The sequence below is a fragment of the Pocillopora damicornis genome, chromosome 13 (genome assembly GCF_964200805.1).
Source record: "Pocillopora damicornis chromosome 13, jaPocDami1.2, whole genome shotgun sequence".
In the NCBI taxonomy this organism is placed as follows: domain Eukaryota; kingdom Metazoa; phylum Cnidaria; class Anthozoa; order Scleractinia; family Pocilloporidae; genus Pocillopora; species Pocillopora damicornis.
Genome location: NC_142682.1, coordinates 14,345,049 through 14,360,881, shown reverse-complemented (window position 1 = coordinate 14,360,881; position 15,833 = coordinate 14,345,049). Strand labels below are relative to the sequence as shown.

At 35.9% G+C, this 15,833-nt stretch overlaps 2 protein-coding genes and 1 non-coding gene across 3 annotated transcripts; 2 read left to right on the top strand and 1 right to left on the bottom strand.

The window, feature by feature from the left end:
* The first annotated feature begins 25 nt into the window (after positions 1 to 25).
* On the top strand, positions 26 to 99 carry Trnan-guu (transfer RNA asparagine (anticodon GUU)). Its single transcript has one exon. It is a non-coding gene; the product is annotated as a tRNA-Asn (tRNA).
* Positions 100 to 421: 322 nt separating this feature from the next.
* LOC113680258 (serine/threonine-protein kinase PLK4) lies at positions 422 to 13,887 on the top strand. The gene is made up of 19 exons (XM_027197281.2): positions 422 to 666; positions 2,025 to 2,120; positions 2,909 to 3,004; positions 3,424 to 3,538; positions 4,019 to 4,131; positions 4,405 to 4,493; positions 4,893 to 4,989; positions 5,171 to 5,229; positions 5,772 to 5,820; positions 5,994 to 6,021; positions 6,248 to 6,324; positions 6,785 to 7,017; positions 7,583 to 7,795; positions 8,109 to 8,865; positions 9,640 to 9,721; positions 10,330 to 10,624; positions 10,956 to 11,274; positions 12,369 to 12,475; positions 12,974 to 13,887. The coding sequence occupies exons 1-19, from the start codon at positions 634 to 636 to the stop codon at positions 13,071 to 13,073; spliced, it is 2,958 nt and encodes a 985-aa protein (XP_027053082.2). The 5' UTR covers positions 422 to 633; the 3' UTR covers positions 13,074 to 13,887.
* A 264-nt stretch (positions 13,888 to 14,151) lies between these two features.
* On the bottom strand, positions 14,152 to 15,829 carry LOC113680268 (uncharacterized). The gene has a single exon (XM_027197289.2). It carries the CDS (start codon positions 15,803 to 15,805, stop codon positions 14,579 to 14,581), a length of 1,227 nt encoding a protein of 408 aa, XP_027053090.2. The 5' UTR covers positions 15,806 to 15,829; the 3' UTR covers positions 14,152 to 14,578.
* Between the last annotated feature and the right edge of the window lie 4 nt (positions 15,830 to 15,833).

Genomic DNA, 15,833 nt, shown 5'->3' with positions numbered 1-15,833 from the left:
ATTTTCCGGCGTGGTTATGAAATATGTCTCCGTGGCGCAATCGGTTAGCGCGTTCGGCTGTTAACCGAAAGGTTGGTGGTTCAAGCCCACCCGGGGACGAGTCTTTTTACAACACCAGCCCTGCACTTGCAGGCTTTTTACGAGAAGGTTGGATTTTGCAATCGTTTATTTTTTTCCCCTTAGGTCATGAGTAAGGCTTTGGTATTCAAAGATGGGTAATGAACTAGCGCTGTACCAGGTTTTTGATTTAGTTGAATACGAATAGTATGTGTGAATTTTTATGCCAATGCATAAATTTCTCTACAAGGTGTACTTAAATCAGTAATCGAGAATCTTTTTCCTGGATTGCAATTATAAAATATCCTAGGCCATAACCACAATTCATTACGGCCATTAGAGCCTCGCTTCGGTGTTTCATGTTGTGATTGCGCGGGCCGTTCAAAGTGATTCGTTGAATGGCGGAAAACGACTTTATTTCTGATGGAAGCCGTAAACAACGGGCTTTAAAGTATCTCTATGAATATGAAACCACGAATTGAAGATAAGATTATCCGAAAGTGGTACCAGAGCTTTCTTTCTGTGGTACTTTTGCTTGATTCTTGAAGGAAGTAGAGAGATTCAACGCGATCGAAAATGAGTTCTCGTTTCATGGGAGAATCGATTGAGGTAAGAATGGCTTATCGGTTTCAAATTTCAAAAATTTACTATGTGGCTCTAACTAGTACTACAAATTGCAAATCAGAGATGGCATGTTATCATGTTAAGCCATTTGCGAGGGCATCAATGAAGTAGATTTTGCTTTCCATAACTTGAAAGTACCATCTTGAAGTTTCACGTCACCTTGACCTCAGAAGTCAGTGAACAAATTTCGAAAATGCTAGTAAAGAGCTTAACTTGCTGATCATTTGTTTTCATGAGTAAGTAATAGCAAAAAATAGGTTTAGCGGGCTTTCTTTCCTTTCTAGTACACTTTTATGGTAAGACTTTAAAGATCAAGTGACTAGTATGATTTTGTTTTGAAAAGTTTTTCTCTGCATTTGTCTTTGATTTCGTTGCGAATTATCATGGTCCATGATCTGACGGAATGCAAAATCTAGCAAACGCGATGTACTTTGAGATGTAATCCCCTCAATAATTTGAAGATGGCATCAATCTGGATTCACTTTTAAGTGCAGCTTATTTATTGCACGTTGAATTAGAACAAAATTAAGAAAGGACGATTTGAAGATCTTTGGAGATCGACAAGTTTTATTTCAAATGTACATTTTTGTAAGCTAATCAGTTGATAGGCTTGCTTACTCCCAATACTTATGCAAAAGTCTTTTAAAACAACGTCATATTTCTTTACATCACATAATCCTGAAATATGAGGAGTAAAATATTTTTCTGTGAGTGATTAATTTTTGATATACTCTAAAGTCTGTGTATTAGCTTGGTGTGTGGTACATTAGATTGGTACAACTGTTATATCACAGGTAGATATATTCACAGAAATCAACTGGTGAAACTATTAATAGAATGCAGTGCAGGACCACGAATTTATACCCCACGAAATCACTATGGTCTTTCCCAGTCCTTGTTCTTAAAAGACTAATGGCAGGGTTGATCACAGTGGCTGTGTGTGTTTTCTTCACAATTGGAAATAGTTTTGCAAACCATTTACTTCCTTGTGTTAGGCTTTATAGTACGTAAACCACATTGTGTTTGCATGCAATGGAGATTGAGTGGAGCCTAACAAGTCAATGTTTTCAAGTAAATTTCCTGTTACAGAATCAATCACATAATTAACAAAGTTTTCTTTTTTGGGTTTCATCTACCTGAATTGTTCGTAGCTGTACAAAAATTAGATTTCAAAATTAAATAACAAGGAAAAGAGGCAAGATTTTTGTTTTAAATATTTTTTTCTGTTAAGTTATTTGTAAATGTTGACTTTGTTTAGCAGACATGCTTTTTAAAGCTTTTTTTCAAACATCTCAAACATGGACTTGTTACATATTGATTTTGTTGTTCTTAATTTTTTATAGGACTTCAAAGTCCAGGAGCTACTGGGCAAAGGTGGATTTGCCTGTGTTTATCGTGCTCTCTGCTTGGCCACTGGACAGGAGGTTGCCATCAAGATGGTATGGTATTAGAATGAACTTTGCTTCAGACAAAATTATATTAGGAATTTGGTTTTAAGTTCTTCTAAATAGCTGTCACTTATATATTGGCCAGCTAATTACATTTCCTCTGCCTGGTGTGGGTCATTTATGGTCTGATTTTTGACATTTTGGCTGCAGATTGCTAGCCATCAACTGAAAGCTTTTTGTTAATGCATTAGGCTAGTGAGAAATACAGTAGCCTAATGATTAGTACGCTGGACTCCAAGTCGTCAAGAGGTCTGGGATCTAGACCTTGCAAGATCATTGTGTTGTGTTTGACCAAAACACTTAACTCTGCACCCCTGTAAATGGGTACCAGCCCTCTCTCATGATGAAATGCTAGGGGAAGCAATTAATAATACTTTTTGTTGCTTCATGCAGAGGAATTATCAGGATAAACTCTGACTTGATGGATCACTTAGCCCAAGAACTGACTTTTGTAGGCCAACTTCACCCATCAGCCAACAGTTGTGTCTGACTTGGTTACTGATAATGAGCTCATTATTTCTGTTTAACAGAGGAACTGCTCCATTTTATTCTTGTGTGGAAAATTTTTTCAAATCAAGTGATGCCACTTCAGCAAATTTCAATATTATTTATACTGTTGTAAAGAAATTTACATGATACCTGCAAAGGGACATTTTAGATGGATTTCCTTAGAATTAATGAAATGTTTTGATGGTAGACTAGCTATTTTTGTTGTGTTAACAGGATGGACCTCTGACAAAGTCTTTATTTTTAATATGTTAATGTGGGTTTTATTGCAGATTGACAAGAAACTCATGAAAACATCAGGCATGGTTGCACGAGTTATAAATGAAGTAGAAATTCATTGGCAACTCAAACATCCTTCCATAGTTGAGGTACAAACTGTTTTTTTTTTTATCTTATTGTACTCTTCCTCTCAGAGATTTATATTGTAAATTAACAGGTAGATCAAAGTTGTTTATTGCTCTTTGAAGATCAGCATTTTTGATGCGATGTAAAAAATGTAGAAGGATTTTCAAAAATTTCCAGAGATTCATAGTTATTTTCAAACCTTACAAAGATCTTTGCTAAATTCATTGTATGATTTTTTATTAATCTTAATAAAAACTAAGGATACAGTTGTATTGCATTTTGAATCTCCTCTGATAAGAGGGTATTTTTTTTTTCAATAAAAGAATTTTTCAGTTCATGGCAATTCCCATTTTTGGGAATTGAAAGGCAATATTCTTTTTCAATTCTTTCAAAACTAATTATTGTGATCTAAAGAATTATAACTAAATGCGATTGTTGACAGCTATACAACTACTTTGAAGATGCAAATTATGTCTACTTAATCATGGAAATGTGCCACAATGGAGAAATCAACCGTTATCTCAAGAAAACAGGGAGACCAGTGGGTCAAAATGAAGGTAAAGTTTAATATACATTGCTTATTCTTTTGATTAACACAGTACTTCAAGAAAAATATATTTAAAAAAAAGCAAGCTACCTATTTATGCAGAATTAAAAGATTAAAGAAAAGAGAGAAAGGGTGTGAACAGGGTAACCCTTTCACCCCTAAGAGTGATTAGTTTCTATTTTCTCCTTTCAATATCATCCCTGAATCACACATTTAGGTCATGGGAAGAAAGGAAGCAATCATCAACTGTAAAGAAGGTCTTGATTGTTAAACAAATTCTCCTTGTTATCACCTTAGGAAATGTTAAGAGCGAGAATTTTCAACAGAATTTATTAAGTAGTCATTTGAGGTCTATAAGTGAGCAAAAATTGCAGGGGTTGTAAAAAAACTTGTCGTAGAAATTGCTTTGTAACAAAAATTATGTGAATAACATGAGAGAAACTTGATAATGGATGAAATTAAGCTAATATTTGACTTGATTTGTTCAAAGCTCGTCATATAATGACTCAAGTGGTCAAAGGAGTTTTGTATCTTCACTCACATGGAATTATTCACCGGGATCTTTCGCTAGGAAATATTCTTTTGACCAGGGAAATGGATGCAGTGAGTATTTGTTATTAGATCTTATTATATGGTGCGAGTTAGCTGATGATGGTTGAAATAACAGCAGAAACTTTATATCTCCATGGTGAAGTCAATTATAAAGCATAAGAGGAATATTAAATATGAACAGTTTAATCAATGTTACCTGCTCTTCAGGTAGCAGAGCAGCTAACTTGCATCTTTTTGAGCACCTAGAACTTTGACCAGATCTGAAATAGATTGTACAAAAACTTATGTCAGCATTGATTTAATTGTCTTCTTTACCTGTCTCAGAAAATTGGTGACTTTGGCCTTGCAGCAAGACTAACAATGCCCAATGAAAAACATTACACTATGTGTGGAACACCAAACTACATTTCACCGTAAGAATCACTGTACAATTTGTTATTCATTGTGTATATTGTGTCCTTAATCGCGCTGCTGACCACAAGAGAATTATCCCATCAATAACAATACAATATCAAGTAGACTAGTAATTAGATTAAAGAAAAATATCTTTTTGGAGATTTAATCATATGTTGTTGATCCAATACCAATGAGCTAACATCATAAAATTTGTATGGCAGAGAGTAAGGAGAATCACTAAATAAATGAAATCTTAGGAGTGAATATGTCATTTTCTTTTTTTTTGGCCCCTGAACTGTTTTCCTCACTTTGCAATACTGATGTGGTTATTAAAAGCTAAATGTGATAATGTTATTTTGCAAATTAAAATAGACATTGCCATGTTTTAAATACCTTATTTTGTTTTTTTTTGATAGTGAAATAGCAACCAGAGGCCCTCATGGTCTTGAGTCTGATGTCTGGTCACTGGGTTGTATGCTTTATACTCTGATTGTTGGAAGTCCTCCATTTGATGTGAGTTGGTTTGATGCATTCTGCTGCAGCTGTGATATTCTGTTCTGCACCTTACAGTGTGTATTATGATTTATGTACAAGGACTCAATTGTGTATCACAAGTTCTCCTGCTTTAACTCCCAATATATTCGGAGAACTGTGTATTTTTATTGCTAATTGTGGTTTGTTTATAATGTTTCAGACTGAGGCTGTAAAAAGCACTCTGAACAGAGTAGTCTTGGCTGACTATGACTTGCCCTGGTAAGTTTGTTTTTCATGCCACAGTAACTAATTTTCAGCCTTTATCTTCATGTGAAGGGTGGTAATGCTGCATTAGCCTTACCAGAAGACACATGTGTCATAATTATTAACTATGACAGCTGAGGTTTTTAAGAAAAACTGAAGTAGGTTTCTCATCAACCTTATTAATAAAAGTAGTCAGTGGTGGTAAACAGAGATTATACACAGAAGAGAGCTAGAGGAACATGAAACAAGCAGCTATAAATCCCAAAGTAGACAGCTATTAACCCTTTCACACCCAAGATCTCAATTATTGTAGTAATTCTCAGTTCTGTTCACCATACAATTCTTATGATGTTAGTTTGGAGAATTTGGCATTGGATCAACTACTAATTTTCCCCCTAGTTAATATTTTTTAGGACAGTGGTCCATGATAAATAGTCCACCTTCATGAGAGTGATTGCGGATAGGTGATTGTCAGGCTCTCTCTTAAATTAGTAATTATTAAAAATGTTTTAATTTAGTGGTGCTCTCACAGATCTTTCTCTCACCTTTATTTTTAGCGATCTCTCATCAGAGGCCAAAGATCTAATCACTCAGTTACTCAAGAAGGTAAACTTTTAATAAAAATGTATCTTGCAAGGATTCAAGCTGAAATAATTATGCATAAAAAGTTCTTTGACGGTACTGATCTTACTAATCAAAGAAGTATTGCTTTGTAAATATTGTTTAAAATTTAAAATTTTTTTTTTACCTCTTAAAATCTCTTCTTCTTCGTATTTTAGAACCCAGGAGACAGGATCACACTATCAGGTAAGAGACAGAAAATTATTTCAGCTTAATGTACACAGATGAAAAAGGATCTTACTAGTTTTTCAACCAAGAGAAAAAAAAAAAAGCAATTAATATGTACCCTTTAAGATTAATCCATTCATCAGGTTGAAAATTGATGCCTTAAATTTTCCAGTTAAGTCACATTATACAAGCTTCAGGGTAATAATTTGATGCTTCATGAAGACTGTTTCCTTTATTTCTGCAGGGATTTTAGATCATCCATTTATGACACAAGAAAGCTTACTGAAATTTTCTTCTAAGAATCAGCTATGTCCCCCAAAGGTTTGAAGTTTATTCTATGACAAATTGATGACTTTAACTTTCCAGTATTTACCATTAGGTTCATAAGAACCAAATTGATGACATCACTAGAACTGTCAGAATTGGAAGATTGATGTTCAAATTGGTTTTTTAAAGAAGACAGTTAAAAATCCATTGAATTATTAATCTAGGGAGACTTAATCAGTCTTCCATATGTATTGTTGAATCGCATTTGGAAAATGCATGTACGTTTAGTGAATTGTCTACAAAAGTTTTCCCAGCCTGATGGATGATAGCAAAGGTTTTCATCACACAAAATCAAAATTTTCCTCAAAACTGAATTCAACGATGAAAATTTAATCTATGAAAATTTAATTTTTTCATGAAATTCAACTGATGCAATAAGTCGTACTTATGAACATATCAGTTACAACATTTCAAAATCATTTTCATCTATTCCTCTCTATGACATACACTGTAGCATGTTGCAGAACAGTCAATGGACAGTGGAACAGGGACCATGGCTACAGTATCCACAGGATTAGGTAGATCCTCAAAATCCATTCGCAACAACAGTGAGCTTACAAAAGCCATAGGGATAAAGGGAAATCCTTGTACTGACACTTTAGCTGAGGGATCAGAGGACCATCTGTCTGACATGTGGCCTCGACATGCCAGACACCCACCATCTCCACCTGTTAGACAGAGAGCAAGGTAGAGTATATTATGATGCATAGTATCAGAATTTTTTTTAGTGAAATGCATGTGATGATGAATTAGCCTTTTTGTGACTCACTTTTTAGTAGCCTTTCTTCCAACTAAAACCAATCTTTTCACCCAGAGAAATGCTCATTTAGTAGGAGATTTTGGATCAATTTTGGATCTGACATTTCACTATCGAGGATCCCAAGTTTCAAACAAACCACAGCTTAGTTTGATATGTTTGGCAATTTCCCCCCCTCTCCCTTCATATTACATCCTATGGGGAGGGGGGAGGGATGCTTTTCACAAACCCCTGACCCTTTCCCTTTACCTGTACATTGGTAGCCTGTGCCAGGTTCTCTGTTATAGAGATGATTCAAAAAAGCAAGCCAACCAAAAACATTGAGGCATGTGCTCCTTCAATGATTTTGGTTGCCTTCCCTTTTTGATCATATACACTCACCCAGTGTCTGGTAAAGGCTGATACAATGCCTCAAAAGTACTCAACTTATTCCACTTCTATTAGAAGTTATTGCATAACAGTAAAAGTATTCATAGTAATTGCAACATATTTTAGTCATAGTGAAAGTACCGGTGAATTGAAGACAAGTTCTACAAGAGACCAAATACGTGGAACAGAAGTGGCTCCTGCCTCATCCATCAGCCAAAAACAGAGTGCCACCTCTCCTTCTTGGCTGTCTAATATCACTGCTTCCACATTCGGAAGAAAAAAATCAAAGGAGGAGTTGAATACTAGCAATGGTGAAAATAGACTTAAAGGAAAATTCAGGTTTGTGCTTAAGAGTAAGAAACAGATTGATAAACACACTGGTTGAAGCATTTCTTTTTTTCAAAAGCTCTTGATGAGCACTGCCCCTTCCTTGCCCAACCTATTTTTCCCCCTTGCACTGGTCTAATCATTGTTTGCTTGATACACAAAATGGGGGCTAATGGCTGGATTGCAGGGATTTGCCTGCCATTGGGTAGCATTTAAATTGAAATGCCAATGGATACATCAGGCACCTTCCATTTTTAAGTGAGACAACAGTTAGTGATTGAATGATAGTTTCAAAGCCCATGCATCAAATTAAATCTTCCTGTAGGAACTACAATGCCAGCAAATATAGCAGTTCATATGGACAGACCCTTGGTGACTTCCTCAAAAATGCAGCTCATGGGACAAACACAAGCAGCAGTGGGTTCAGCAGCAGTGGAAAAGACATGTGTCATCACGAAAAGGCTCATCAGTCTAAAACCTCTGATGTTAACAGCCATAGTTTATCAAAAAGGTCCTCTTCCAATGTCAGTTCTTCAACCCACACGGACACTGCTCAACAGGACAAATTATTTCAACATCGCCGAAAAGGAAGTGACAGTGTCACAAAAGATTCTGGGTTAGACTTTTCCCAAGATTGCTCGAGTGGTAGGTCTGCAACCCAAACATCTGCTGAACAACGGAAGAGAAACCACAGATCTAAATCTGACATTTCACGAGCTAAGTCCTTGGGAGACATTGTAGAACCTTTAAATTCAGAAAGGCTTAGGCCAATAAGACAGAAGAAAGGAAATGCAGTTGTCAGCATCACCGACAATGGTGAAGTGTGTCTGGAGTTCTTCCATCATAAGCATGGGGAAGACAGAGTGTTTGAGGTGCTTCGAATATCCCAAAATGGGATGAAGATATGCGTGTATCAACCCAATGGCAAGACAGGTGTGCCACTGTCCTTACAACCTCCATCTCCTCCTGTTGGGTGTGAATCATTGAGTTCATACTTGTTCTCCAATTTATCCTCAAAATATTGGAAAAAGTACCAGTATGCCACTAACTTTGTCCATCTTGTGCGCAAAAAGACACCAAAGGTTTGTGGAAAGCGTAAAATTATTAAATTTCTTCATATATATTTATATATTTTTTTGAAGTATACAATGAATACAGAGTGTGGCAATAATAAGTCAATTTTGTTGGATTGAAGTTATGTTTAGTGTTCTGTGCTGCTGGTGAAGAGGTCAGAGTAAACAAACACCATTGTATTGTAAACCTTATAGGAAAGGATTAAGTTAAGTTGATACAGTACTTCAATTCTACCAGAAGTTCTCAACTGATTTATACAAGCAAAGTGTGAGAGAAACCTGAAAAATTGTCAGGGGGTGGGTGATCATTTATTTCATGCTGGTGATGGTAATTTTTACTCAGCAGTGATACTGTAAGACTAGTCACTCTTGGGGGTTAGAGGGTTAACCCTTTAACTTCCATGAGTGACCAAGACAGAATTTCTCCTCACAATATCCATACAATATTAAGCAGAGAAATGATGAGAATAAAGAGAAATATCAATTATTAATTGATCTGATAACAAATTCTCAGAACTAAAATCTATAGAATTGTATGGCAGAGACTAAGGAGAATTACCAATAAGATCTTGGGAGTGGAAGGATCAAAGACTTAGGGAGACTGAGTTAACAGGCTTTTAGGACCTTACCTTGTGGTTTAAGAATTCTTGGGTATCATCAAATAGGTTTTGCAACACAGAAGGGTGGGAGGGGAGGGACAGGAAAAGTTCAATTCATTTTCCTCCCGCACAATGTCTAATATAATTGCCCAGTGACACTTAAGAAAATTCAATGATCTTTTAGGTTACCATGTATTCCAAACATGCAAAGTGCATGTTGATGGAAAATTCTCCTCATCCAGACTTTGAAGTGTGCTTTTATAATGGTAAGTGAAGCAGAATGAAGCTGTTAGAGAATAAACTGCTTATGAGATTCTTAGGTCAATTGTTCCAGAAGTAAGATGGGAACTGTGATGAAGCAAAAATGCTAGGCAGACCTTCAAAAACCCCTAATCTCACCATTCATCTTTGCAGTGAACTTCATTCAGGTTTCAGCCAGAGTAAGAGCTCTGAAATCAATATATAAAGTTTCATGAACATAGAAAAATTAATAACAATAATGATGTAAAGTGTCTTACTCGTGGCTGGGTTTCCCAAGCCCATGTGTATTACTAAAGGATTGTGGAAATACTTTAAATGTTTTGAACAATCAACCTACTACATGTAGGTGAACTCTGAACATTGTTTATCTCTCCCAAAATTGAGACTTTGCACCAAGATTGGGTTATTTTATGTATCATTTAGATTACCATATGTAATGATAATTTTACACACTTAGGATAAATAAAAATTGTGGCAAGGGATTAAGGTTTATGGAAAGTTTTATTTCTATTTTAAAACAGAGTTCTCTTTTCAGTCTCACCTATATTCCCTTCAGTTGATGAAATTTTAGACAAGACTATTGGGTGCTAAATGTATCAGTACTGTTACACAGGGGCCAAAATCCACCAATCTCATCAATGCACACGCATCATAGAGCCTGGAGGAGTGTCATATACTTTAGAGTCTGTTGGTGGAGTGGAAGGTGCTACGCAGGAGATGAAACCACTGTTAGAACACGCTCAGAAATGTTATCAGCAATGTGTTCATTTAGAGAGATTGATCAGCAAGGAAGAGTTAGACAGCAATGGGGGACAGTACTTTCCATTTATTGTGTGCCGTAGGCCACCCGCATCCAGGAAGCCACCAAAGGAGAGTAATGTTCATTCTGCAGATCATAATTCTACCAGGTAAGAACAATACATTTGATCTGATATTTTTAATTTGTATTTTGTTGTTGTTTGGGTAATCGTATTTGTGGTTTAGCAAAAGTAAATCACTATCAAACTGTTGTAGTTATGAATTACATTTGAAAATGAGTACCTAGCGAAGATAAATACATTTACTCTTGAGATGAATTGAGAAACTGCTAAATGTAATGCTGAACACAAAAATAGAAACAGAAGGAAAATGATAGAATTATGTTCACAGTGATGTTCAAATTAGTGAAAGATGTTTCATTAAACCAAATTGCACAAAATTTATCCAACAAGTCTTTATTCATTCTTTGTTCTTTCTTAGGCGTCCAGACTCCATTGAAAATCTTACTGTGACATCTCCTAGCACCATAGCACCAGTGTCGACATCTCTGATGTCATTTGATGGCACCATTGCCAGCACCATCCACAATTCAAGACAGTCTTCAGCAGGGCAAAATACAAGAGTTGACAACAGGACAGCACCTCATGGTAGTGAATTTCAGAGGATCTCCAGATCTCAGTGTGGACAAGAAGCAATAAACCAAAAGAGTGAGCTAACAGATAGGGGTGTGTCAAGGCAGGACTCAACATCACAAGTCATCAAAAGTGTGTTTGTTCAAGGAGTTGGCTGGGCATCACAGGTAAGCTATGATTCTACTTGGTAATTTAATGTTAACAACTGAGTTGAAAACAGCCAATTAGCACTAACCCAATGCTGATGTTTCGAGCATTAGCCCTTCGTCAGAGCGATCGCTCTGACAAAGGGCTAATGCTCGAAACGTCAGCTTTTTTACCCTTTACGGTGGCTAATTTACGTTTTCAACTCAGTTGTTAACACTAAATTACCTTTATACTCTCCCACTGACGCAGCACCACAGTTTCTTTAGAAACTTACCCCTATATTCTACTTGACTGTCCATATATACATATTTTGAAGAAAAATCTAAGAAATAATTACTTAGATTTTTTGTGATTTATGAAACAAGCTTGAAATATTTTGTGGTTATTAGTAACCAATGAAAACATTGGAAGGTGAAAAAATGAAGCAAGGAGGCAAACTGTTCTTATCTTCCTCTCTTTTTTGCCTTGTTTTACCTGCCAGGTTGTCACATTTTTACTACTTACTGAGCTAAGATTTAGAAAAGGCTTAGACAAATTAAAGCTTGCAATTCTCTATCATTGCAAATCTGATTTAGTATTATTATATTATTATATTATTATCCAGAACCAGATTGTTCAAAGCTGGGTCAAAATAACCCAGGATTGGTGTGAAATTGATTTCAGATCTGAAATCTTTAAAAGAAAAGTATAATTTTTTTGTCTACCGTGTTGTGAATGGATGTTCTTAAGAGAATAGAGAAAAGTATCCCAAACAGGCTTTTGAACAAAGAAATTAAAGAAACCTGCATTAAAATTTAACCTTGGGTTAGTGCTAATTGGCTGTTGAACAGCTGGGCCCAGAGTGCTTCATGAGAACATAACCAAAGTAATTACAATAGCTGATCTGAACAAAGGAATATTAAATAGCACAAGGAGTCAATACAACTCTAATTGAGAGTAGAAATAGGCCAATTGGCTCAAGAGTGGAGGGTGAACAACTCCTTATTGTTCTTGATTTTTCTTCTAATTGGTTGAGAAAAAGGCATAAAAGGCATAAAGCAAAGCCAATCTAATCTTTGATTACCTCTGACACTCAAATGAAAACTGATCACAAATTGTTCTTTGATTGTTTTAGTTGTTCAGTGGGGAGGTTTGGGTGCAGTATAATGATGGCTCCCAGATGATCATTCAGTCATCTGTGACAAGTATCAAGTACACAGATAGTAGTGGAATGATAACAAGGTAATGATACTTTGTGTTGTTCATTGTATAATTCATTTAGTGGCATGTGGATTTGGCCAGCTTATTATGCTGTAAGTTTTAAGTTACTGTATACCTGGGTTCTTCCTTGAATTTAAGTGTGATTCCAAAGAAAACTATTTTTTTTCAAAAAATATTTTCTTGAAAATTAAAAAAAAAAAAGACAGAAAGAGAAAAAAAGCAAATGGCCTTTCAAACATTGGAACCTTCATCAGAGGTATTATATATGTTGTTCAGGAGTATTTTTAGTGAAATACAACACTTTCCCAAACCAATAAGCACTTAGTCTGGCATATGTCTTTCATTGCTCAAGTATTGTAACAGACTTCTATTTTCTGATTTTTACAATAGACCTGTATCTTTACTTTACACTAATTTTGGTCTGCTTTTAAAAGGTATGGCAAATGTGCAGACATTAAGGTATTTTTCACTTCAGTCCTCCTTTGTATTGAAATAAGATGGTACTATTAATTTTTTCAGATACAATCACACAGACAGATTACCAGAACCAATCAAGGAGAAGCTATGTCACCTACCTGTCATTATAGAGAATCTCGCAGCTTCCCCCAAGATTTCATAGAGTAGATAACATGTTCATGAAAGTGAGGCTAGACCTTTATATAAGAAAAGAAGAAACACAATGTGTAGTGAGAAAATTTAACAGAACAGGTTTTATTTATATATCCTTTATGATGGATTTGTTAAAAAAAAATGTAAAAATCCAAATTTTTAAGTCAAGTTTACTGTGACATAGTAAGGTTATTATTAGTTGGAACTGATCAACAACACTTGTCAAATTTATTGTTAAATATTACATTTTTTTAAAAGTGATGTAATCTTGATTTCTTACATTAGCATCCCATGCAAGGCTCAACCCTTCAACTCCAGGAAGTGATTAACATGTAACTTCTCCCTATAATATTCACACGTTATCTAGAAAACAGGTAATGAACTCAAACTTATCAGGTTAAGGATTTTATCTTAACCAAGTTCTTGTAACTAATTTACAAGGAAATATTGAACAGCTGAAGGGAGAATTAACAATCAGATCATGGGAGTTAAAGGTTTAAGATGTTGGTTTTAACAAAAGGATTTTTCCAAGCAGCTGTGTAAGAGGCAGTGGAGGTGGTGAGTTGCTAATTAAGTGTTAGGAAATATTTTTTTTAAATAAAATTTTTAAACCATCACATAAATCTTGATCAGAATTCCTTTTTTTTTTTTCTAACTAGAAATTTACATTTTTTTTTTTTTTTTTTTAAACAAACACTTGCCAGTGAGAAACCCATTTTGATGTATGTCTATTAGTTTTTATGTATAATTACTTTAACTTTCCAGATGGGAAATTTTGTGATTGCATTTATATTAAATGTATTAAATCAACCTCCTTGTTAAACTTATTTTTTCTTTCTCTCTTTTGTGGATATACAATGTAACTCTTAACACTTTCTGTTGCCTGATGAGTGTACAAAGGGTAAAGCTTAGTTAGTTGAGGGATATTTGCTGTTACAATAATGATTCCATTTAGTGCTCTCCTTCCAATATGCACTCTTTCACTAAAATGTGCCCCCTCCAAGTTTGCTTTTGCTAATAATGGCCCTATTGAATAAGCACCCACATTCCAAGAAGTGCCCCTATTCCAATGAATGCATTAAGATTAATTGTGGTTCATCTTCATTTAATTTCTTACTTGAAGCCTCATTACAAAAACAGTGGTCTTGGTCTTGGTCTTGGTCTCTCAACTATTATGTTCATGTGAGTGCACACTTCAAATACTGAAAGATCTCATCCAAAAATGTTGTGACAGTTGCTCGAAACCATCGCCAACAAGTCCGTTTTCCAGTCTCTGAGTGCAGCTCTATCTATGCACCTTGAAAATGACTACCAGTAGTTAAAAAAATGTACTCAGGTAAAAAAAATTATAATAAATAGCACTCTGACACCTACGACACAGTTACCACAAGGCTACAAACATCAAATGGTAAGTTCTAATTTCTTGAAACAGGGCTGAAACAAATTGTGTTCTTGAAGGTAATTAATACATTACTTGCAAAAGCGAGATTACATTGAGATTTTAACATTCAACTCTCAGAAATTAAGGTCCTCTTCAGAAAAATTGGCAAAATAATCATGAAACCATCCAACTCTTTCCTTTTTCTGTGCTACAGTCAAAAATGGATTTTTCTGTAATCCATTGATGACCAATTCCATGAAACGGCGAACTGGACCTTTATTAGGAAACTCATCCAATAAGTACTCCAGAAATACATGCTCTTCAAAACTGGTATTCTGTTCTTCTACTGAGTTACACACTTCATTGTCTATTGGGTATGTCCAGAGCCTGTTGGAAAGCCTCACTTGTTCACTGAATGAATTCCTCAACACTCCTACTGACTCTTGGGTCTGGAACCTGTTTGTGACGAAGAGATGGAACAAGAAATCAGATTGAGAGATGGGGTTCAACTTTCCGTGCTTTGCCTCCTTGAAGACGTTATCAAATAACCCAGTCTTCTCGCTCTCGTCAAATGACACCCAGCTTGGTGCCTCTGACAAATTCTGTGTGGTTTGCTGTAAGTATTCCTCTTGAATCAATCTCTTTCGAGTGTTGAGGGTTTTACCCCAGTTTTCCGCTGCCGCAACAAGCCTCTCAGCTGTTCCACTCTTTTGAGGTCCCACCTGTAGTCCTGACAGTACCTTTTTTATTTTCTCATTCAGCTTGGGATCAGTTTTTTGTGCCTTAGCAGTAGTCGAGTTGGTCTGTGCCTTCTCGAAGTCCTCGAGGCTCTTTTCTATCCACTGTGATCTCTCTCCTTCCCATGCTGGAAATTTGACATTCGTTTTATCACCCATAATACTTTTTCTCAGCTCACTAGCATTTCCCAATGACCTTTCTCGAATACTCTTCAGACTTTTGTTCCCTATAGGCTCTTGTGAGGGTTTCGCCAAGAAGGAAAGGATACCACCGACTGAAATTTTTCCCTCGCCCTTCTTCGCAATTCCATTTTCTTTTCCTTTTATCGGCGCTCCCTTAGTTTGTGACACTTTGGGAACAAGAATCTCTAGGAATGATTTTTTTACAACTTTTTCCTTTTCTCCTTTCACTTCTTGCACAACTGGCCGGCTTGCTTCTGTACTTATTCCCTTGAGTGTTTCTTTTAAATCAGAGAGGGTGGGCGTGTGGCCTTCCACTGATATCTTTGGTTTTTCTCCATTATCACTAGTGTCAGAACTTAACATTCTGACCCACGGAACCTTAGGAAGATGCTGAGAAAGCCTTTGAGGCAACAGGACACGACTGACTAACATAGCCGCCATTGCAGTCCCAGAGTTCTTTATGAAGGCC